We start from the raw sequence: 21,825 nt of genomic DNA on the forward strand, positions 1-21,825 counted from the left end.
ACGTGGAAGATTTCTTCAAAGTAACCTTAGTTGTCGTTTACCTCATGTCACGTAAAACACCTATAAAGATCTATAAACCCCTTTTACCATTCCCACTTCATATCACTCCGTCCCTTCCTAAACAACGTATTTCACCAGGTATACCTTTCTTCAAAATGGAAGAACATCGTACTCCGACAAGATCACTTTATCGAAATCTCCTACGTCTCACTTTGGTTCAAATGCCACAATCTTCTTACCCTCCCAATTCTATCAAATCATCATCGATCATCTCTGAAGAATTGGGATCATCTTCCAAAGCAGTAGTATCTTCATATATGAAGGAAGAAAGTGAATTAATGGAATTACCGGCTTTACGAGAATATTTGAAGAAGATATGGAGGAAGAAAAGAAGTTTGACTTCGATTCCACTCACTACAAGGTTTCTAGAAGAACAATATGGTATCTTAGATGATTTGAGATCGTTTCGTCAGGTCACTCAATCACTTCTTTCTTCTAGTTCTTCAACAGGGATCTCCAATGGGTCAACTAAGTCTTTATCACAACCCTCTGAAACACATACGGCATCTTTAGACTCTTTAGATACTTCGATGGTGGGTCATGAAGATGTATTGGACGGATCACATATTCCACCACACTATATACAAACATCAATACCTCGCTCCAATCCGGATCTACCAAATACCAACAACTCTCCTCATCTCGTAGAAATTTCTGCAAGACCAAATGAACCTCATCCCCCAGAAACATATTCAAAACCAAACTACCATCCCCTCTCAGAAACATCCACAAAACCAAATGATATCTCCCCACTAGATTCAATTGCTCATTCTAAAATCCTATCCCTGGAAAAACATCTTAACAACCGAAACCAACGTATCCTCTCTTATTCTCCCCCATCGACATCCTCTCAAATAAGATTAAGTGGTTATCTTCGTCCAACTTCTTTCAACCCACCTATCCCACGTTTAAAACCTCAACCTATAAAAATAACAATGATGATAAAAAGAAGAATAATGGTTCGTGAGAGACGAATCGCTCGTAGAAGGTTATGGGGTGAATGGGCTGGTGATATAAAGATGGAAGTTGATTTTTGGAGGAGAATGGGTATTGTCGAGTCTAAGAAAATTTATCATGTGTTTGATACCAAAGATGAAAGAGGTCTTGGTGGGATTAAGGGAAATTGGACAATCGAGGAGAAAGAAAGAAATGATAGTATGGATGCTTTGAAAAGGGATGAAAAGGATATAAAGAGACTGAGTGGAGGTTGGGATTTAGAAATGAATCGGTTCTTAAGTATGATGGATCAACAATTTGATAATGAAGTTAGACGAGCGAAGATGATATTCAAAGAAGGGGTGGTGAGAAGGGTTGAGAAGGCTAGAACAAGGAGGAGGCAACGTCGGAGAGAGAGGAATTTGAGTGATGTCGATGGTTGAGGATTGTTTCAAAGGAGTGGAGAAGAAAGTAATGCCTGAGGATATAGAGGGGTGATATGTTTCGTTTGGGAAAGTAGAGGGGTTATACGATTCGTTTAGGAGTAAAGAGCCTTGGAGAGAGATTTGGAGGGTCTGGATCATGGGATGGTGGAGATTTATATCATTTTTGAATACACAAAGAAAGGCAGCAATTATGAGGCTATGAGGTCATGAGGTCATGAGGTTATGAGGTTATGAGATTATGGATTGATATGAACATTATGATGGGTCTGAGTTGATTATCTTCACTAAGCTTGTGTAAAAGGAGTCCAAATTATCACACAAAACTCTAATGCAACTCTTCTGCATAGTATCGATATATGAGCACTACTGGGTGGTATTACTGAGTAGTTCATCAAAGCTAGTCGTTATCACCTTCGTCATTCTCCCCCTCCCCCTCCCCCTCCCCATCAGTATCGCCATCTGGAGAATCATATCCCAAAACACCGGCTAACTCCACTTTCCGATTCTTCCATCCCCCATCCCTCATTATATCCCCCTTACCCCCCACATCATCCTCCGACCGAGCTCGTTTGATACCCCTGGACGAGTCTCCTTTTTCTCTTTTCTCGACGTGAACAGGGATAATCACCACTTCTCCCTGTTTCAATTTTTCTTCCCAATCCATCTTGTCGAACAAGTGAATGGAAGGATATTCCAGCCATTCTGTCCCTTTTAATGAATCCCTCAATGGGATTGTAACGTCCAGAGGGGGGTAAAACATCTTAGGCGGAGATGGTATCGTTGTTTGGTCTAGCCTGGAAGGTAATTTTGGATTTGATGATGTGGGGTGAGAAGTGAGGGTGGATAGGGGAACAGAGGATGATGTAGGGACGGAGGAAGAGGAGAGGATAGTCGATGACGTATATAAAGAAGAGAGTGGAGGATTAGGTGAATTCGTCGAAGGGGAAGTGAGGGGGATTAGAGGATTTGAGAAACTTCCATCGGACGTACGAGTTGCGTCGAATTTGGAAGAAGCAGGAAAGGGTGAGAAGATGGGAATGTAAGGTAAAACACAGATTGTATTCTCTGAGGAGAGATGTGATGGGAATAAAGACGAAAGTGTTCGGAGTTCTCCTTGTGAGGTGTCGAATAATACCCTCGGATGAAATGTTTTAATAGGTTTGCCGGTCTTGTCAGAATGGAGTAGTTCGATGGTGATGAAAAGGTTTCTCGTCCTATTCGTCAGGTGCATTCTCATCCACACCAAGAGCAAAACTCACTTCGGATTCCAACTACTTTGGTTCATCTTTCTTCTCTCCATTCCATCAGAAACGAATTTCACTATACATCCTCTTTCTTCTAATTGTCTTTGTAAACCATTCAATTTCACATTCTTCTTCCTTCCACTTCTTCCTCCCCTTCCTCCTCTACCACCACCTCTGACCCCACCCCTACCTCGTGCGGCAGACTCCATCGAGGTGGAAACTTCTTCTCCCCATTCTGCAACCTTTCTCCTACCTTGTTCCAACCATACGTAATCCTCTGCCCAGTCACCTTGAGTGTAAGAATTGAGAGGTTTGTAAGTTATAGGATTTCGTTGGCCCGTACAGGAGAACAGAGATTTATGAGATTTAGAACATTCTGCTGAACAGCTCTTGCGGGAACAGCCGGGGCATGTGTATTTGGATTGTAAAGAGCAGATTACGCAGGTGGCAGGGAAGGTGTTGGGGGTGGGATCAGTGGTAGGAAGAGGAAGAGCGGAGGGTATGGAAGGAAGGAAGCTTGAAGGTTTGACGGGAAGTGGACGGCTGAGAGGGGAAGAGGAGGTGGTGGAGGGTCGAAGTGGGAGAGAAATAGGACGTTGTGGGAGGGATGAGATATTGGGAAGGGTCATAGTGTGGTTTTTGAGTGACTGCTATCCGAATAGTGAGTGAAATTAAGAGGGGTGGGAGGGAGGGAAGAAATTGAATGGCCAGGGGAGAAGGGAAAATGCGGAGCCCCACAGCAAAAGTTTCTCCAAAATTCCTATCAAGAGACGGGGTACAGGGCATGATGGCGAGGGGGTTGGATAAGGAGGTATAGGAAGGTGCAAGCCGGTATACTGGATAAACAGAGTGCAGCGGGTGATGAACAATGACAAGTAAGAGAAGAATAAAGACGAAAGATGCAATGCAATGTTATGAAATTACTCCCTCAGACCTCTCTTCCCCCTCCCCAGCCCCATCCACCTGACCACCCATATCGGTCCGTCCATATCCCTTCATTCCCTTGCCCTGTACCACTTCCCCATTCTCCACCTCCTTGAGCGATTCCTTTAAACGTTCTGCCACCCCTGAGAAACCGCCGAAAAAACCTGGTCCAAACCTCTCCAAAGCCTCCACAATCTCTTTATCCTCTTCAATCTCCTCCTCCGTTCTTCTATTCTTCTTCATCTCAGCCTTCATCCTTCTCTCTGTCCCTCTCTTCGAACTATTCTCTCTCCTCTCCACGGTAAACCTCAGCGGTTCACTCATCTCATCATCCCCAGACCTCTTTCCTCCTCGCAAAACACGTACAACGTCTCCCCATTTGGGTCCTCCCATATGTACGTCGGGTACGGAAGATCTAGGTGAAGGGATTTCCATTCTGATTGGTTCGGAGAGAGAGACAGGATGTGAAAGAGTGAGAAAGATTAGATGGGTCGCTTGGAGGGTATCGGGATTACGAGGAACGTCTATATTGATCACTTTGCCTAAACGGGTTTGAACGGCGTGAATTATGGCCATTACGTGTAGTAAAGAAGGTAAGGAGTCGGCTCTGATGGCAATTTCCGTTACTCGAGAGGATGTGGGGGTATTGAGGCGCCGGATCTGGATTCTTTTGGGTGGATGGTATGAGATGGGAGGAAGGAATGGTGGACATGATGGTTGATGGGAGACAATTCTGATATAGGAATGAACCCTACAGAAGAGTGGTCGATGGGACATGATTGGGTTGATCATACAGTAGGTGTATAGGTGTATTGGTTCATAGTTGGGTATGATGTTCATCCATAGGCCATAGCATAGGACAGAGGTCAATATAGGGGAGAAAGTGTATGACGTGTCTTTTTGCCACCGAGCACAACCTTTGGTCACGCTCTCTCTTTCTCCCACCACCACCACCACTACTACTTCTCTTCCTTTCTCTTCACTTAACCCCATCAACTTTGCATTCTTCTCCTCCGTCATGTCCTCTTCAGGTGAGGGATCATCACAATGGATAGAGCCCACCAAGAATGATAAACCTCCAAAGTGAGTTTCTCTTCTTTGGACCTACTTCATCCCGCCGTTTTCTCTTCCTTCCGCCTCGTGTCCCCATTCTTCTATGAATGATGATAAGAGTAACGCTGACTATACAGGGATGCTGACCTCGCCGTAAGTTCTCATCTTGACCCCATATATTTTGCCTATCTATCCGAGCAGCAAGAGGTATAGTGGGATGGAGCTCAATGGCTGACGCGTCGTAGGAAGCCTGGGCATTCCTCGGTCAAGGGGTGGAACATATCATGACTCGGTCAGTCGAGACTTCACTCGGATGACTTTCTCAATTAACATGCAGACTCAATACAGGAATGTCATATTCTTACTACATCCTCCTCTACACCACCATTTACGACTTTTGCACTCAACATCGACCTTTTGGTGCTCATGATAATTACATTCGGGCTTTTGGTTCTCCCAGATCAGGAGCGAGTTTACAAGGGGCGGATTTATACAGGAGTCTGAATACTTATCTTCTGGAACATAGCAAGAAGATGCGTCAGGTAGGTGATCATCTTCATTCCGCTTGTCATCCTTCCACATTCAACGGCTCATCCCTTGAGAAGAATCTCGCCAGTTGATAATTTGATTCGAGTGGCATAAAAGTAAATGCTAATTCCAAGGAAACAGAAAAGCTTTCGGACATTGACCTTCTCAAAGCTTACGCTAAACGATGGGAGCAGTACACTCAAGGGGCGACATATGTGAACAAGCTCTTTAATTACCTCAACAAACACTGGGTGAAGAGAGAAAAGGATGAAGGGAGAAAGGAAGTTTACACAGTATACACTGTATGTAATCAAAGTGTTTTTGAAGTGAACGCTGACTTCCAAGCTCGCCCTAGTCTCATGGAAGGCCAACTTTTTCAAACATCTACAAGCGGATCACAACAAACCTAGTCGGCTGACCCAGGCGTTATTGAGACAGATCGAACTTCATCGGAATGGCGAAGCTGTGGATTCTTCTCTCCTGAAACGTGTCATAGATAGTTATGGTAAGTTGAATTGCCATCACTTGACGTGAAGATTATGACTATTCGATGGTGGGATCTGGCAGAAGTTTTGGCTAACCCCCGCAGTGTCTCTGGGACTAGACGAAGCGGATGCTCAACGACAAAATCTCGACGTGTACAAATCTTGTTTCCAAACTTTCTTCCTCCAGGCGACTGATGCCTTTTACAAAGCAGAGTCTGAGGAATACATCAGTGTAAACTCAGTATCAGATTACATGAAGAAGGCTGAGAGCCGACTGCAAGAGGAGATGGACAGGGTGACACTGTACTTGCATGACCATACGAGATCAGAAGTGCGTTTCAGCTGTCTACATACTCATATTAAGCTGACTCCTCAGCTCAAGGCCGTTTGCGAGAGGGTGTTGATAGCCGACTACAGAACGATCATGACGAAGGAATTCCAGGTGCTATTGGACAATGACCGGATCAGTGGTGAGCATTCTCTGCTTCGACTGAAGTGTCGACGCTGAAGGCTCGTAGATCTTGCGAGAATGTATAACCTTTTGATGCGCATAACGGGCGGTCTTGAACCATTGAGAAGATTGTTTGAGGAACATGTCAAGAAAGCTGGTCTGGCAGCGGTACAAAGAATATTACCCGCTCCTGGAGCTTCCACAGAGACTGGTAGAGCGGAAGCTCTGGTCAGTCGCCAGTACGGCATTCGAGCCAAGCTGATGACCAGGATCCAAGAGCATATATCGAAGCTTTACTGGAAGTGCATTCGAAATACGATGACGTGGTCAATGGTCCCTTCAAAGCTGAAATCGGTTTCAATGGGAGTCTTGACAGGGTCCGTTATATTCTCTTCTATTGACTGGATCGTTGACTTTCAGGCCTGTAGGGAGTTTGTCAACACCAACGCTGCCGCTACAACACCTACGAAATCCCCTGAGCTTCTGGCAAGCTACTGCGATTTACTGCTGAAGAAGAGTAACAAAGATCTTGATGCGGATGCGCTCGAACAACAGTTGAGCAAAGCTGTGAGTCTTTTTCTCTTCAATGATGATCACAAGCTAACGTGATAGATGCTCATCTTCCGATTCATCGATGATAAAGATGTGTACCAGAAGTTTTACCAGAAGAAGTTGTGTGCCCGTCTTGTCAATGGTCTGTCAACATCGGACGACAGTGAGAGTAGTATGATCAATAAACTCAAAGAGTTATCAGGGTACGACTACACTCAGAAGCTGACAAAGATGTTCACCGGTGGGTCCTACTTCGTCCTCTTCACCATGTGACATGTGTGGAAAATGTGTGATACTGATGCTTGAATGAATCGAGGGGTTTGACTGACGAATAGATGTCAACCTGAGTCGAGATTTAACGGAAAAGTTCAGAGATCGGTGTAAATCTGATTTGGACAGTGAGTAGATTCAGCAATGGAAAGACGTGGCTGATGGATAGTGGACGTCAGCATGTTGGTTTTAGGAACAAACTCTTGGCCTATGGTACCTCAGCAAACTGATTTCGCCGTTCCTCGTGAGGTGCAGGATGTGTATGATAGGTTTAATAAATTCCACAGTGATGTTCATTCGTGGGTTTTCAAGACGAATACCTAAACTCGTTTTTCTCCCATCTTCCCTTAGTGTCTGATTGTATCTACCCTTGGAATCTTTCTTTCTTTTGATATCAGAAAGCCGTCAAGAGGATTCACTCATCACCTGTGGCTTCGGTCTCTCATCCCCAATCTCCACTCTCGTCTCCCCACACCCTGGCCATTTGAAAGGTAGTAAATGAGTCTCCGTGGAATATCCGTGGACAGTAACGGATGCTCATGTACAGAGGACGAAAACTCACTTGGTTATGGCACGTATCGAAGAACGAACTCAAAACGACTTATTTACCTCAACGATATATCTTCATGACATCCTCCTACCAAATGGCCATTTTGACTCAATTCAACGAGAGTGATAGTATCACATATAACGATATTCTGTTGAACACGAAATTGGCAGAAGGGATTTTGAAACCTCAATTGAGTTTGTTAGTGAAAGCTAAGGTGTTGTTACATGATGAGACGACGAATTTGTATGATTTGAATCTGAGTGAGTGTTTAGGGTCGACTTTTCTGTAATGGTGTCGCTGCTCGAATCGTCACTCGTACCTGTCTTCAATTCCCCATGGCTCGCGGAGAGAAGAAACTTCCCTTTTTACTCCCTCATAGTGTCCATCTTTGCTGGAATGGCATGAGATAAACCGTCCCCAATCTACGTTTCTTCACAGCTACGACAGTCTCCTCATATGAGACAAGTCGGCTAACCATATCAGACTTCAAATCGAAAAAGATCCGCGTACAATTAAACCAACCTGTTCGAGCGGAACAAAAAGCAGAAACGACCGATGTGTTGCATCAGGTGGATGAGGATAGGAAGTTCGTATATCAAGCTACGATAGTTAGGTTGATGAAGGCTCGAAAGGTGGGTCTCAACGTCTACCATATCTCTTATCTACCCTTCAAGTTCCTTGTTATCATGTCATTGATTTGTTTGCGGTACGATTAGATATTCAAATTGTATTTCTTCACTCGAGCGTTACATACTCTTCCTTTCTCTCGAGTGCTACTTGACGGCCGTGCGTGTCGCAGTTGTTTGGTTGATTCCAACATTGTATGATTCGGTTGTTGAATGAGGACTCACGGATAGACAATGAAACATCAAGCTTTGATACAAGAAGTGACTTCTCTTATCTCGGTTAGTCTTTCTTCTCTTCTCTTTTCCGATGCCACATTTCGTCCATCTTCTTATCTCTCTCTCGAACTACCTCGTCTCTCCTTTCCTTTCATTCCTTCTTTCACTTTGGTTATATTCATTACTGCGCGTGGCACAACCCTAACCTTCCCGCCCCCACAAACAAACGGACTTCTCTCCCCTCTACACAGACATACGACAGACCTTGCGGGCTACTACAAAGACTAACCTGCAGACAAAGTTCACACCCAAAGTCCCAGAGATAAAGAAAGCTATCGACCATTTAATCGACAAAGAATATCTCGAACGATCAGCAGAGTCCAACGATACATAGTTCGTCGTTTCCTCTTTTGTTGTGTATACCTTTACTAACGGATACAGTCAATACCTTGCTTGATACCTGTCCTTGAAGTTAGCCAGTCCCTCAAATGAACCTCTTAATCGACACTGAGACGCCCAGTGCATGTCACTCGTCACGTTAAGACACTGGCATGCAGATGAAGTGTGCATAATGGAATGTATCACGAAGTATATTCTTTGACACTTTCATCTCCGTTTATGTATCAAGTTCTTAATTTGACAAATGTGATTCTAATCAAATGCTAGATGCATGCAAGGGATTACATGTCCCCTCACTATTAACTCCCCCCTTCCCTTCCCTTCCCTTCTCCTTCTTCACTCATCATCAAGATTCTTTTCCACCTTCGCTTATATGGACTTCAGGTCTCCAACTCATCCCTTGAGCCTTTGTCCTATCCCTTGAAGCTATTGCTAAAATCTGATCTTTGCTACAAACTGCGATAATCTACACCAGAAAATCTGACAATAACAATGATGACAACATTAAAACCATGTTCTGATGAAATGACTAAGTCCAAGAAGGTGGAGCAGGACTCATAGATCTACTTACACTCCTCGATCGCTGTCCGGGGATTTCTTTCCTCCCAAATATCCCTAAGACATTGACTAGTGATAAACGGTCACGACAGGAAGGACAGTAACGCAAAGTGAGGAGTTCGACATGGACTGCGTGTGTTCTGAATTTTAGTCGTGGGCTTTTCAACATCTTAGAGATATAAGGTAGTAGTGGAGATCAAGGAATGGTGGGAATGATGAGATCTTTTTTAATCCTTTTCATATATTGAAGGGATAAGGAAGTAAAACTTATGTATATATGAATACAAGTTGGATGAAAGTGGAGATGGTTGATAATTGAAAGAAATGTGGAGAGGGAGAGAAGTTAGAGAGTTGATGGAGATGATGTCAAGAGAAATAAACTTACCCGCAGAATAAACCTCCACAACCACCACAATGACGTCGAGGTTCTGATATGAGTAATGTCATCTTATCAGATCTCCATATAACTCTGAAGAAAACCTTCCTTTCAATCAAATAAGATGGAAATGGGTTCATCGAGTGGAGAAGCAATTGCAGAGTGAGGAATAGAGGGGGGAAGAGAAAAGGAAGAAGGGAAGAAGGGGAATGCAGAGAAACCATGATGTTCACAGAAGGAAGTGATTCTGATAAGTTTTCATAACTCACCAAGTAATCCGAAATGTCTCCCACATCCACTTTGCATACAAATACTCGATACGTTATCACCTACATGTCTCGCATTTCCTTCAGGGAGAGACCATTGGTACATTGCGTGTTTCCCATTTTGACCAGGTCTGAATCCTGCGTAAAGTGTCTCTCTATTCATCAGCGTATTTCTTACAATCATGTCATAACCTTAGATGTGACCACCGCTCTTTTGAACACATGTCATAATCTTAGATGAGACCACTGCAATTTCGAACGCCGATAATTTCTTTGTGACATGATGGTTGTTATGTTGGGATCCAAAATTGGGAAGAAGAGATGAATCAAATCACTCACCCCACGAATCGAACCATACTACAATTTCCAAAATGATGATCATCACTTCCATACACCCTTCCTTGTTCTTCAACCCTCCAAGGTCTTTCTCCTTCTCCTCGACCTGGAATACAACGATATATAGCCACTTGTCTCCCTACTCCAATGGCGAAGATCATTCCTTCTTTGACAAATTCTCGGTTCAAGAAACCGATCCCTCCTGTGTATTCTTCATCTGGATTGGACATGTCGGAAGTGGGTTTGGAATGGATGGATGTGGTGGCGATGGGATGACCATTCAACGAGAATAAGTAAATATGTTTTCGGGAAGCAAGTGCTATAGTACCCTTGAACATCAGCAATGAGATCAAAAAATGACGCTTTTAGCCTAAAACGGTCGAGGATTGGTGGATGTACCTTTGTTTCAAAGACAGTGATGAAAAGTTGGCGGACCGAAGAGATGGGAAGAGGCGAGGGGTAGAGGAAACAGCACATACGTCAGGCTCATGTATCGACACGAAAACGATAGATTCCGATCGGGGAGTTTGAAGAGTACGTGTATATCGAAGACGATTAGTATCCCACACCATGGCCGTACCGTCCTGTACCGTCAGCCACATTTCTCCTTAGACGATGGTTTATCTCCACTGCTTGACCAAATAGCCCGAGTAACAGAAAAATGTCAGGAAGGCCGACGGGATGGATAAATTACTCACCTTTGAGCCACTGACAAGTAGACTCCAACCCGTACTTGCCGCAAGACAGGTCACTTCACGTGTATGTCCACGAAGCGTGGCTTCTCTATGCAAAGAAGCATCTCCTTTTTTATATGCCAAACCCTTGATGCTGACTCTCCACGCCGTGAACACACTAGTTGAAGATGCGGTAATCAGTAAAGTTGGTGTGGCGAACACGGCATGCTTCACTGAGATGCCTTCGATGAGATGAACGAGCTACCATAAGTTTTATAACTGAGTTGGTAAAGATATACTTACACGATGTGTAGGACCCTCTTGGTAATATATCCTTAAAGATCCATCTGTATATCCATAATGAATCGAGAGATGGTGACCTGGTATTGCCAATCTGCCCTTCTGTAATACACCTGGTTTCGCATCACCCCGATGTTCGATGATATCGTCAATAGCGGTAGTGGTCTCTGTGACAGGAACGATACTTCGTAAGAGTAATTGCCAATGTTCAGCCGCACCGAAAGTAGTCCCTAGCGGTAATGTAGATCCACTAGAAAGAAATTTATGAGAATGAGGGAACTTGAATATCTGAGCTGGAGTTTGACCAAAATTATGAATGATAGCTGTCGAGGTTGCTTTTTCACCTTCATCTTCCATCGCTTCTAAATCGACTGCACCGCGATAAGATAGAGGATGAAAACAATTGAAAGCGGTTGGATCACGTTGTTTATAGCCGAAAATCAAGTCGATCCATTGTGGTAGATGACGAGATACATGATCTGATTCTAAGGCTTCACGATGTCGATGTGTGAATAACAATGGATCTCCCAAAGCCCAAGGAGGGAGTGCCACGTCGTCCACTGTCTCTCCGGCAGTTTGCGTTTTACCAAAATCATGGTGATTCTGAGAGTGAGTTAACGTCAGAAAGAGAAGGGGTTTGGAAACGCACTATGTTGATCAAGAAAGAAGAAGAGTAGAAGAACTCGGGAATCAACTCCCTTACGTCGCCTCGATTGTCAGATGAGGCAGAATCCCAAGATCGGGCTATGTTGGAGAAGAGACGATCCGCAAGGTCAAATTGTCCACCTTGAAGAGCGAGGAAAATCTCTGTGAAAGGTGAAAGTCGGATCATGAATCCGCACACAATCATCGATGAGGAGTAATGTGTACCATAGTGACTGGTCATGATCAGCCACGTCAATCATAGATATCTAAATCGAACTTACAAAGGCTTTTCACCCACGCCCTCGGTCGCCGCGTAACGCTCAACAGCCGCTTCTCTCCGAGCCGGTGTCAGTGCACCCATTGGGAGAGACAGATCACGAAACGTCGATTCTTTGTCAAGATCCAGAATCGACGAGGTGTAATCTGCCAGCACCCAAGGAAACACTGGATATTGTGTGACGTCTTTACCAGAATCAGCTACGGCACGTCTGCAATGAGATGGAGACTTACCATTCGGTGTTCGATTTGCGTACTGGTTGAGGAGCTGTAGATAGGCGAACTATTCATCAGCTAGTGTAATCGTCGACCACATAGTAACCTATAGACTATGTCTATAGAGAGATGGTCTGGTCGAATTCATGAGCGAGGCGAAATTAGACACCCACATTGCTGATCTCCCTTTGCTGCCATTTCTTAGTCATAGCCTCCAATTGTTGCTCACTCCTCTCCATCGCGCGGGCCACCGTATCAAGTACGAAATTCCCAATGACCGACCTTGAAATTGCATCTCTCCCATCATTCTTTGCTGAAATCTTCTGACACACCTTTTGTCTTTGTGCTTTATTCTTGAACACTACGAGAAAATTCCGCTTATCTGCGAAGTACAATTCAAGTGCCACATCGCGGAACAAGAAAGCTCGTTTGTTGTTTTCCACAATATCGGAATATGACCAACGGAGAGATTGTTGATCGGCCACGTCAAGTTCTACAAGTGTACCAGAAGGGATTGATAAGACGTCTTTTGGGGCATCGCTGGCATCGATGACCTCACCGTCTGGGGTTTGTAGCAGTCCGTCGATGAGATAGAGATTACGTTTGCCGAGGATGAGCAGACCGGGGCAAGCATCGACACCAACTATACGGACGATGTTGTGTGCTTCTTCGACTACATCACCAGATTGGAGGGATTTGGCTATTCGACGCATCTTGTCGTTCTTGTCTTCTTCCACTTCGACGTAGCCATCTTCCAGCAACTCATCGGGTTTAGGGCTAGGCGCACGGGCTGGCCCGTCATTAGGCGGTACGTTCAGCCCGCCGGCATCTGAACTATCAGCTTGCGCAACTCTTCCCGTACTTCCTGCAGCATCCCATATCGGTGATTCATGATGAGAACAGTTCCATTCGGAGGAAACACGAGAAGTAGGTCTGTACGGTGACAACAAACATGATCATTACGACGGAAAAAGGAGAGATTATCGAGAGGATAGGGAAGGTGAACTTCCAGACTCACCCTCCTCAGCAATGACCGCCGCCTGACCCAACGCCAGAGCGAACGGGTCTTCCCACGGCGCCACGTTGATCCTTGATACCGCCGAGGATAGTTCGTCCACAGAAGGTATCGCATCCCTCAATTTCGACTTTCCTCTCGTGGTACCTTGTTCTGGAATTGCGTTGACCCTTTCAAGTCGATTACGCATTCGTAGAGGTCCTTCACTCCCGTCCAAGCGCCAGGGAGCAGGGCCGATATCGTCTGGCCAAAGGCCATTTTCAGTGCGTAAGGCAGCTGCGTGTCGTGGCCAGTCTTGGGAGGAGATACGTGTCCAGTACTCTTTCCTGGAATATCAGCTTGTCACGCAAGAAGTTGAGCTGACCTTTCTATCGTTGATTTGGCGTGTGTCTGGGCGTCCTGAAGATCAGCAAATATTCGATTCCCAGTCCCCAGTACGCATCAGTGATGACCAAGCAACGGCCTGGAAAGCACACAAGATCGAACCCAGCTTTGTTGGGGATGGAAGACTGGGGAAGATACTACAGATGGAAAAGTCGAGTAGAGGGAGTAAAGTGAATGAGGACCCACAGTCTGTATGATGATCATCTTCCAAGCTGCATTTTTATCCCTGCCACCTTCCAACACACTTTCATTAGTCAAAACCCGCTTCAACGGTGTTCTCTTTTCTCTTTTGTCACCATATGATCTCTGACGAGTCATTGTCAATCCAGCATCTGTCGAGGGTCTCCTTCTCAATCCCGGCGAACTAGGTGTGAACCCTTTGCCAGAGAGCGGTGAGCCGAAATACGACCCAGACATCGATGTCTGTCTCGGTGACGTGGCTGAGTAAATGGAACTTGGTGAAGCCAATGGTGATTGAGGTACGTAAGAACTTGACGATTGTAGGGGTGATCCAAGTTGTTCGACGATGAGGTTCATCTGCGTTATCAATGATCTTGGGAGTTTGGACATTTCGATCAAGGCGAGAAGCCAAGCTCTGGCTGCTGCTCTTTGAGGAGAGACTATCTGACTGGGACCAGAAGCGGAAACGGCTGCAAATTCGGCCAGGGATGGTAACATTGTTTCTACTCTACGACCAGTGAGATTTCGTCGGAATGGATGGGAAGTGCGATAGATGGTCGTGAGCTCGGTGAGAAGGTCGAATAGGGAAGAGGATTCAGGCCTGGTATCGGTTGCTGCAGTCTGTCAGCTCGAGTGTTTCGGAACTGGCCTGTTCCTGTCATAGGTCGAAGAGCTGGAGGAAACATAGTGGATGAGAGTGGAGGCAGTGGAGATAGTAGGTGAGGGAGTGAAATGGTTCAGTCAGAAAAGGTCTAGGGAACAAGTACAAATCTCGGAGACCCGCGTGAACATCAAGGGGACGACAGTAAAGCGTAGCCTGTGAAGGTGGAAAAGGGACCAAGAGGAACAACTTATTGAGAATGTCTAGATACTGAAGAAGAACTCACTACTGATGATAGGTGACATCCTCACAGACCTTAGAGAAGTCACAGTCCCAGATCTTGTCCTACTATTCATCGGTCTTGTCGGGCTATCCTCTTCACCACCAACTTGTAACAAAATCTCCAAAGTTGACATTACACAACTTAACAATTGTGGACAAGCCAAAACATTCTTACCCTCTCTATTATCTTCCGGACCTAACATCATCCTCAAAACATATTCTTGTATATCTTTCCTCCAAATACTAGGTAAAGTCCTAGCTAACAAAGCGAAACCACCTTCGGATTCAAAACTCCTTTGAAAAGTTTCCATACCTTTTGTAGTCATACTTTTCTCTAATATATCTAAACATGGAATGATGACGTAATATGTTGAATTGCTAGATATGAAAACTACCAATAATCTATGTAGAGCTATTGATTTATTGAGCTTTATCAATCTTTGAGGTGTATGAAGTAATTGAGCCATCATGTTGAGTATCAATGAAGGAGCTTGTTGTGAAGGTAGAGGTTCAATGGAAGGATCTAAAAAACCGGTATTTTGTTGACATAATCCTGAAACTAGATAAGAGAAGACAGGTTTGATGGAATCTTCACTTGACCAACGGGCGGAAAGGACTAAACGTAGAGTATCGACCACGACGGGAATGACAGCGGGATCGAAGTAATTAGATCGGAGTGTATGTAAGAGCTTTTTGATCATCGAAGAACGTTGGAATGTTCTCAAGAGGTTGTAACGTGCATGACGGGATGTGGAAAGAAGGTATTCGAAATGTTGAAGATATAAGGAGGTGATACCGAGAGGTGCTAGAGACCAAAGTTCAAATTCAAGACCGATGGTGCGATAGGCCACCGAGTTGTGCACGGTGGCGATACTGTTTGTAAGCTAAAACATAAGGTCTGCGTCAGCTTGACAGCACGGCAAGGCCAAAACCCAGATGTGAGGGTAATGAGGGGAGCTCATTGGGCTTCTGTGTAGGAGATAACTTCATGAGGAAGCTAGACCGAGATGGGAGACAGTCACGATGCTGAGAATAATACTCAGGTGAGAGAGTGTGATGGATGAGAAAGATGGTACACTCACGCCGGACGATCCATGTTGATCCCAAGCATAGACAAGATTATCTTCGTACACTGAACGTCGACCATATTGAGCATCTTAGGTCTCAGCAAAGCGGCGAGTAATTCGAAGCCATCTGCAACGTTAGCACAGGCCTTTGAACGACTCTTCCATCCTACTGATTTATAAATTCCCAGTTGGAAAACTCAGAGGAAGAAGGATAGTCATCTCCCCATCTTCCTCGAATCGCATTTGCACAAAATGAGAGGAAGATTGGTTATGTAACAGAAAAGTAGGTGAGTGGAGAATGCTTTCCGTCCTTGTCTACAATCACACAAGACGAGAATATTTCTTCGTACTCAAGAATAGTTGATGAGCCGATTATACTCATTCTCAGTTGGGAAACATACAGGTCCGACAGTCTTTTGAAGCATGACATTGCAATGGGAGAATATAGAGGAGGAAGATGAGTTGAGGAGACGACAAGCGTTCCATCTTTGCGTTGAAGGGAGGTATTCATTAAGATCACTCACGTATCCTCTCCATCTCTTCACTAGCAGCCCAACTACTTCTAATCATATCTCTCAATATGCCCAACGAATCCGCCAACTCTTCCGAATTCTGAGCCATGTCAATCATCTTCAACACCACAATTCCCCCACCTACCATTCCCACCGCTTCATCCAAACACATAGTCACGGAAGGGAAGACATTACCTTGAAGATGGATGAGACCATGTCGGACTTGTTTTGCTCGAGCGGGATGAGGCATGGCTGCGTTTATACATGTGTCGACAAGTGGGCAAGTGATCTGCATGTTGGAAGAGAGACATGTTTGAGGGTAAGGTAGGTGGTCATGTTCCTTGTGAGCATGAGAGAGGTGATCCTTTTGCTTGGAAACTTGGGAATTGACTTTGGAAGAATGATGAGCATGAAGAATGTCTTTCGCACAGACAGATAACAAAATGTTTTCTTCTGGTATAGCTGGACCTTGTCGAATAGCACGAACAAGAATGGAGTTTACAGGAGATGTGAACATTCTTTTATCTTCTGATGTTTGAGCTTGAGAAGAAATATATATGTTGATGGCTGCTGCTCCTTCGTCTGATTTGTTAGCTTAATATCGGTGGGAGAAAGCTTACAAGTTAAGAATTTGCCGAGAGGTTCTTGGAAGTTTCCTGTGTATCTAGGACCCTGACTGTTAGCGTTCGAGAACTCGTGAGCCAACATACAAACGAAGCGATGAGGGACGATTGTGGGAGGAACGTCTGGTGACCATCCAGTACAGAGCAAAAGGCGAGACTGAGAGTGGGAAGTGAGGGGCGAATTAAATGACGAGGAGAGCGATACAGATCACGGTGTTGAGGATTTACAGATTGGGGAGTGATATGCAGTGTAGGGAGTCGATGAAGACACAGGTATGAAAGGGAACGAGAAAAACTTACCAAATGATACATTAACAAAATCAAATCTTCCGGTATGGCATCTTCCAACAACAACGCTCTTGCCAACATCCATTCATTTTCTTCTTCCCTCATTTCTTTCCCTCTCCTCATTTCTCTCTTCATCTTCCTCTCCCTCCTTGAATCTCCCTGTCCAGATCCCTCTTCTTTCGATCCTCCAGTCATCTCCTGCGATACATTGTTAATCCCACTGACGGGTCTAGTAGCATGTACGTGCTGTTCCGAAGTTCCCATAGAAACACCAACTTCTCCTGATCCTTCTACTTTCCCATGATATTCTTCTGATAAATTATCATCCGAATCATACCCCTCTCCACCTACCACAACCCTTATACGACCCTCTTTCACATGTAACTTCCCATCATGTCCTTTAGAGGGCATAGATGAAACGATAGGAAATCTTACTTTCATAGATCCTACTCTTACCCCATGTATATATAACCTTACCTCTGAATATTCTCCTGACCTACTTTTTCTCATATTTAGAGAAAAGTGCGTATATTGATTATGAGGTATCAAAGCGTCTGGAGCTGGACATACGATTTCTTCTCCCTCTTCTTCTTCTTCTTCATGATTTTCGGAATGAGTAGGATGTGGGGGAGGGTGTGGGGGAGGGGGAGGATGGGAATGAGAATGGGAATGTGTGGTTATTCCAATTTGAGAATTTTCCAGAATTCGGATTTTCAATAAAGTATGAGAGGATTGAGAAATATGTAAAAGAGTTAAAGGACCGTTAAGTTTTGTGATTTGAATCCAACACTAAATATCAATCAATCATATTCCATTCGGTATATGTCTGGTGAGGATACATGACAATAGACGTTACTTGAATATGGCTTCGTGGAGAGAGAACGAGGTTGAAAGGGGAGAATAAAAGTTTCAGAGATTGTCAGAGAGATGAAGACTTACAGAAAAGTTAAATCCTTTTTGAGACGTTACCCAAGTTTTACCTAAATCTCGTAAGATCAAACCTCCTCGTTCACCCGGTCGGAAGACGAAAGCATTCGGAGGTCTGGCACGAATGGAATCTTTGATCAATTGTAAGACTTCATACCGTAAAGTTTCCTTTTGAGCGCCTTCCAAGGGTAATATGGTCAAATGTGGGAGTGGACCATTTCGAGATTTCATCTTTCCCTTTTCCTTTTCCTTTCCTTTCATCGCGACGGGTACTTTGATATTGTTCAATTTTGTCGAGGATAACTCAGATTTACCATTGACTTCTTGCTCGCGAATTGACGGTGAAGAGGTATCGGACTGAGCAAAATCCGTGACGATGATTTCTTTTTCCGAATGAGTTTTGTTTAAGTTCAGAATATCGTTGTTTGCATCATTACCACCGGTCGTTGAAGTGGATAGGCCGGAATTGAATTCCTGTTGAGTCTTGACCAAAGTGAACAATCTCCAAGTGATTTCTTGCGATACACCAGCATCTAACATCCTTCTTAACAGTTCCAAATAAATCCCTCTCAATTCTTCCGAAGGAGGTTTCCATTCCACCAAAACGGGGGATGTTACACCTTCATGCCATTCTGCCCTTGGAGGGAACGTAACATCGTATTTTCTTGGTATGTCCGGACCGTACAATCTAATCAGAAGGAATTCCGCCAATCTCGGTAAATGAGTATGTACCGAGAGTAAATTAGCTGTGGAAGATTGAATTATCTGAAGAAGGATTTGGAAGAATCGTAATACCAACTTAGCATGATTATCAGATGGTTGGTTTGACGTTTCGAAATGACCATGTGTTATTAAAGTGTATTGTTCGTCTTGATCACATCCATCGGGTTTGTCTGAGACTAAGGTTGATGAATGGGACAAAGGTTGAGTCCATAAGTAAGACCATAAAAGTGGAAGAGCACGAGGCCAACGTAGATATAATTCTCCATAATTTGGACAAGGATCCGATAAAGATAACGAAAGAAGAGCGTAATTGTTATTGAGAATATGGGCAAGAAGGTAGGATAAAACTTTTCCGTTTGGTCCTCTGGAATCGTTCCGATGAGGTTGAATAGAAGGTCCGGAAGATGAGGATGGTGTTGGGATGGAAGGCGGAACGAGAGTGTATAAAGAAGGTAATAATGAAAGATAACCGCCTTGTGACTGATGATAAGTGTATGTAATCGAGTAAGACGTTCTAAACCTCTTCAAGCTGAGTAGACGTAAGTACTATAGAACGCTTGAGAAGTATGACCATGGTGTTGTACACGTAAACTCTGGTGAGATGAAATGATGAGGAGGAGTATGATAAACAGGATGAAATAGTCTCACCTCAAAAAACTTAGTCCCTTCTCTATCTTGAGCCCAACTTAAGACTTCAAACCCTAATCTTACTCCTTCCCATCTTTGTACCTCTTCAACTTGTTTTTCTTCTTCTGTCATTCCCTTTGAAGATTCTTTCCATGATAATCCCTTTATGAAAACAATGAAGAGAGTTTGAAATCCATCGTGTCTTCTGAACGCACCTCTGGAATGGGAATTAGGAGGTATGCTCAGCAGCTGGGATAAACCCTAAGATATCAATTTTACTTCTCGTAATGACTGATAGTCCATCCACTCGATTAGCCCGCCGAGTGGACATCGACTGCATTATGAACGACACTAAACTTTTCAAAGTAAGACTACCGAAATTCCACAGAGAAAAGTGATGGATAGATGGGAAAGGTAAGCTGGAAGCTGGGGACAGACTAGTATAGGTTCTTCGAGAAGAGACAGATTGTATTGGGTACACAAGTCGAAGGTAACGGGAGAGTTTTCAGAGGATTAAGTGGAATGAGGATGTTTAACTTACCTCTACATAATCCATAATCCCATTTCCTACTTTCAACTCATTCAAAAGTCCCACAACTCTTTTTCCATCTTCACTCTTTTCCTCCTGCTCCTGATCCTGCATCTGCTTCTGCTTCCCATTTCTGGAGATTTTTATACCTTCCTTGTTTGTATCTGACCCGCTTGAGACCTCGTCATTTATATTCGTAACAATGCCAGGATTGGACCTGGAAGGGGGGACCTCGTCATCTCGGTTCGATGTTGTACTAGATTGTTGGACGACTGAGGGAACAGATCTTGAGTTGGCTCTGACTCGTGGGACGTAAGGCGGTGTAAGGGAGGAAGAGTCTTGAGAAGTTTGAATCGGTGGACGAGAGAGAGGTTCAGGTGCTCTAGTCAAGTCTTTGAGGAGTTTAAACATTTGAGTAACATGGGTTGTATCATCAGTCCAGTATCCAAAGTCTGTACAAGGGTACAACCCGAGTGTAAGGTTCTCTGACTGGGTAAGTCGGAGAGGGGGAGATGAGGGAGAAAAGAGATACTTGGAGAAAGGTGGGATGAAAGAAAGTGGGAATCATCTTATCTCGGACTTGCCGGACTTTCACGATTATTGATGTTTCTCACATCTCCTCTCACATCTATATCACACATGTCTCGAATTATCTCATACCAGTCCAGATCTGTACGTCTACAGGTACGAAGCAAAGCAATACATCAGGATACATCATGGCCACAGGTCTTTTCGAAAAAGTAAAGGGAGAATTCTCGGTCGTTTTTCAGAACAAAACCCTTCCTGCTCCCAAAACGACACCAACCACTCCCATCATCCACGACAACATACCCGGTCCTACCATCTTTGAGGTTGCTCCTCCTGTAGAAGTTCCCGAACTACTCATCAGTCTCTTTTTCATCCCAAATCCAAACTCAAAGAAAAGACTCACCTGGCGGCGGAGGCTGCACTAGATAATCCCGAAGAAGCTGCTCCTGCCACTGAACCAGCTCCAGAGGCTGCTACACCCCCTGCAGAGGTAGCATCCCCGACCACGGAACCGGCTCCAGATGTAGCGACACCTCCTGCTGAAGTTGCATCACCAACTACGGAACCCGCTCCAGAAGCAGCTACGCCAGCTACGGACGTGGCGTCACCTCCTACGGATGCAGCGCCGGATGTGGCATCGGATAGGATGGAAGCTGCACCGGCTGTGGCGTCTGAAAGAGCGGATGCTGCTCCTGCTGTAGCGTCCGAGAGGATGGAGCCGACTGGACATTAGTACTGTCTTCTTATGCCTTTTTTGTTTGATATGTAGAAAAAGAAATACCGAGGAATGGCGATGATTGTCGGTCATAGTTAGGGGTTTGCGATCTTGCGATCTCCTCGATGACCGGGATCGGGATGACATGGAGGTAGAATACAACTGGTAGCTTGGTTCTTCATATCTCTATGAGAAGAAAAAGATGAAAGGAGCCAGACAAGATGATTGTCACTCACGCTGTCGTTCAAACACTTCACGTCGAGCAGGAGCTTGGGTGATACCTGGTCGTGCGACCGGGTCGGCCAATACCACCACACAAAGGGATAAGAGGGAGAGTTTTGATACAGAAAATAGCATTGTTGATGATGATGAGCTGTATGTAGGTGCAGGTATGCCAGTGAAGTATGAACAAGGAATAAGTTATGATGTTCGATTTT

The 21,825-nt window shown here is 44.5% G+C and overlaps 6 protein-coding genes across 6 annotated transcripts; 2 read left to right on the forward strand and 4 right to left on the reverse strand.

Moving 5' to 3' along the window:
* Positions 1 to 155: 155 nt before the first annotated feature.
* TREMEDRAFT_64146 (uncharacterized protein) lies at positions 156 to 1,439 on the forward strand (the record flags this gene model as incomplete). Its single annotated transcript, XM_007006436.1, has 1 exon — positions 156 to 1,439. The coding sequence occupies one exon, from the start codon at positions 156 to 158 to the stop codon at positions 1,437 to 1,439; it is 1,284 nt and encodes a 427-aa protein (XP_007006498.1).
* A 400-nt stretch (positions 1,440 to 1,839) lies between these two features.
* On the reverse strand, positions 1,840 to 4,186 carry TREMEDRAFT_64147 (uncharacterized protein; the record flags this gene model as incomplete). Its single annotated transcript, XM_007006437.1, has 3 exons — positions 1,840 to 2,656; positions 2,702 to 3,336; positions 3,611 to 4,186. The coding sequence occupies 3 exons, from the start codon at positions 4,184 to 4,186 to the stop codon at positions 1,840 to 1,842; spliced, it is 2,028 nt and encodes a 675-aa protein (XP_007006499.1).
* A 442-nt stretch (positions 4,187 to 4,628) lies between these two features.
* TREMEDRAFT_45117 (uncharacterized protein) lies at positions 4,629 to 9,040 on the forward strand (the record flags this gene model as incomplete). Its single annotated transcript, XM_007006360.1, has 19 exons — positions 4,629 to 4,693; positions 4,801 to 4,816; positions 4,909 to 4,955; positions 5,001 to 5,205; positions 5,326 to 5,493; positions 5,537 to 5,690; positions 5,781 to 6,007; positions 6,053 to 6,146; positions 6,195 to 6,355; positions 6,397 to 6,504; positions 6,548 to 6,694; positions 6,740 to 6,920; positions 7,015 to 7,077; positions 7,119 to 7,248; positions 7,497 to 7,759; positions 7,983 to 8,131; positions 8,357 to 8,404; positions 8,637 to 8,734; positions 8,783 to 9,040. 19 exons carry the CDS (start codon positions 4,629 to 4,631, stop codon positions 8,796 to 8,798), a joined length of 2,340 nt encoding a protein of 779 aa, XP_007006422.1. The 3' UTR covers positions 8,799 to 9,040.
* A 46-nt stretch (positions 9,041 to 9,086) lies between these two features.
* On the reverse strand, positions 9,087 to 13,592 carry TREMEDRAFT_69630 (uncharacterized protein; the record flags this gene model as incomplete). The annotated part of the gene is made up of 13 exons (XM_007006556.1): positions 9,087 to 9,206; positions 9,312 to 9,438; positions 9,684 to 9,726; positions 9,944 to 10,095; positions 10,280 to 10,605; positions 10,756 to 10,860; positions 10,975 to 11,211; positions 11,254 to 11,853; positions 11,900 to 12,128; positions 12,177 to 12,357; positions 12,406 to 12,454; positions 12,561 to 13,216; positions 13,406 to 13,592. The coding sequence occupies 13 exons, from the start codon at positions 13,590 to 13,592 to the stop codon at positions 9,087 to 9,089; spliced, it is 3,012 nt and encodes a 1,003-aa protein (XP_007006618.1).
* Positions 13,368 to 20,556, reverse strand: TREMEDRAFT_33244 (uncharacterized protein; the record flags this gene model as incomplete). The annotated part of the gene is made up of 15 exons (XM_007006282.1): positions 13,368 to 13,728; positions 13,767 to 13,801; positions 13,973 to 14,580; positions 14,857 to 15,722; positions 15,932 to 16,043; positions 16,441 to 16,717; positions 16,820 to 17,010; positions 17,049 to 17,100; positions 17,352 to 17,487; positions 17,677 to 18,128; positions 18,279 to 18,586; positions 18,704 to 19,469; positions 19,638 to 19,877; positions 19,924 to 19,967; positions 20,154 to 20,556. The coding sequence occupies 15 exons, from the start codon at positions 20,554 to 20,556 to the stop codon at positions 13,368 to 13,370; spliced, it is 4,851 nt and encodes a 1,616-aa protein (XP_007006344.1).
* Positions 20,557 to 20,714: 158 nt separating this feature from the next.
* Positions 20,715 to 21,808, reverse strand: TREMEDRAFT_74447 (uncharacterized protein; the record flags this gene model as incomplete). The annotated part of the gene is made up of 4 exons (XM_007006557.1): positions 21,625 to 21,808; positions 21,077 to 21,395; positions 20,977 to 21,023; positions 20,715 to 20,815 (listed from the first exon to the last, which is right to left on the reverse strand). The coding sequence occupies exons 1-4, from the start codon at positions 21,743 to 21,745 to the stop codon at positions 20,715 to 20,717; spliced, it is 588 nt and encodes a 195-aa protein (XP_007006619.1). The 5' UTR covers positions 21,746 to 21,808.
* Positions 21,809 to 21,825: the final 17 nt, after the last annotated feature.

Source organism: Tremella mesenterica (assembly GCF_000271645.1).
Source record: "Tremella mesenterica DSM 1558 unplaced genomic scaffold TREMEscaffold_10, whole genome shotgun sequence".
Taxonomy (NCBI): domain Eukaryota; kingdom Fungi; phylum Basidiomycota; class Tremellomycetes; order Tremellales; family Tremellaceae; genus Tremella; species Tremella mesenterica.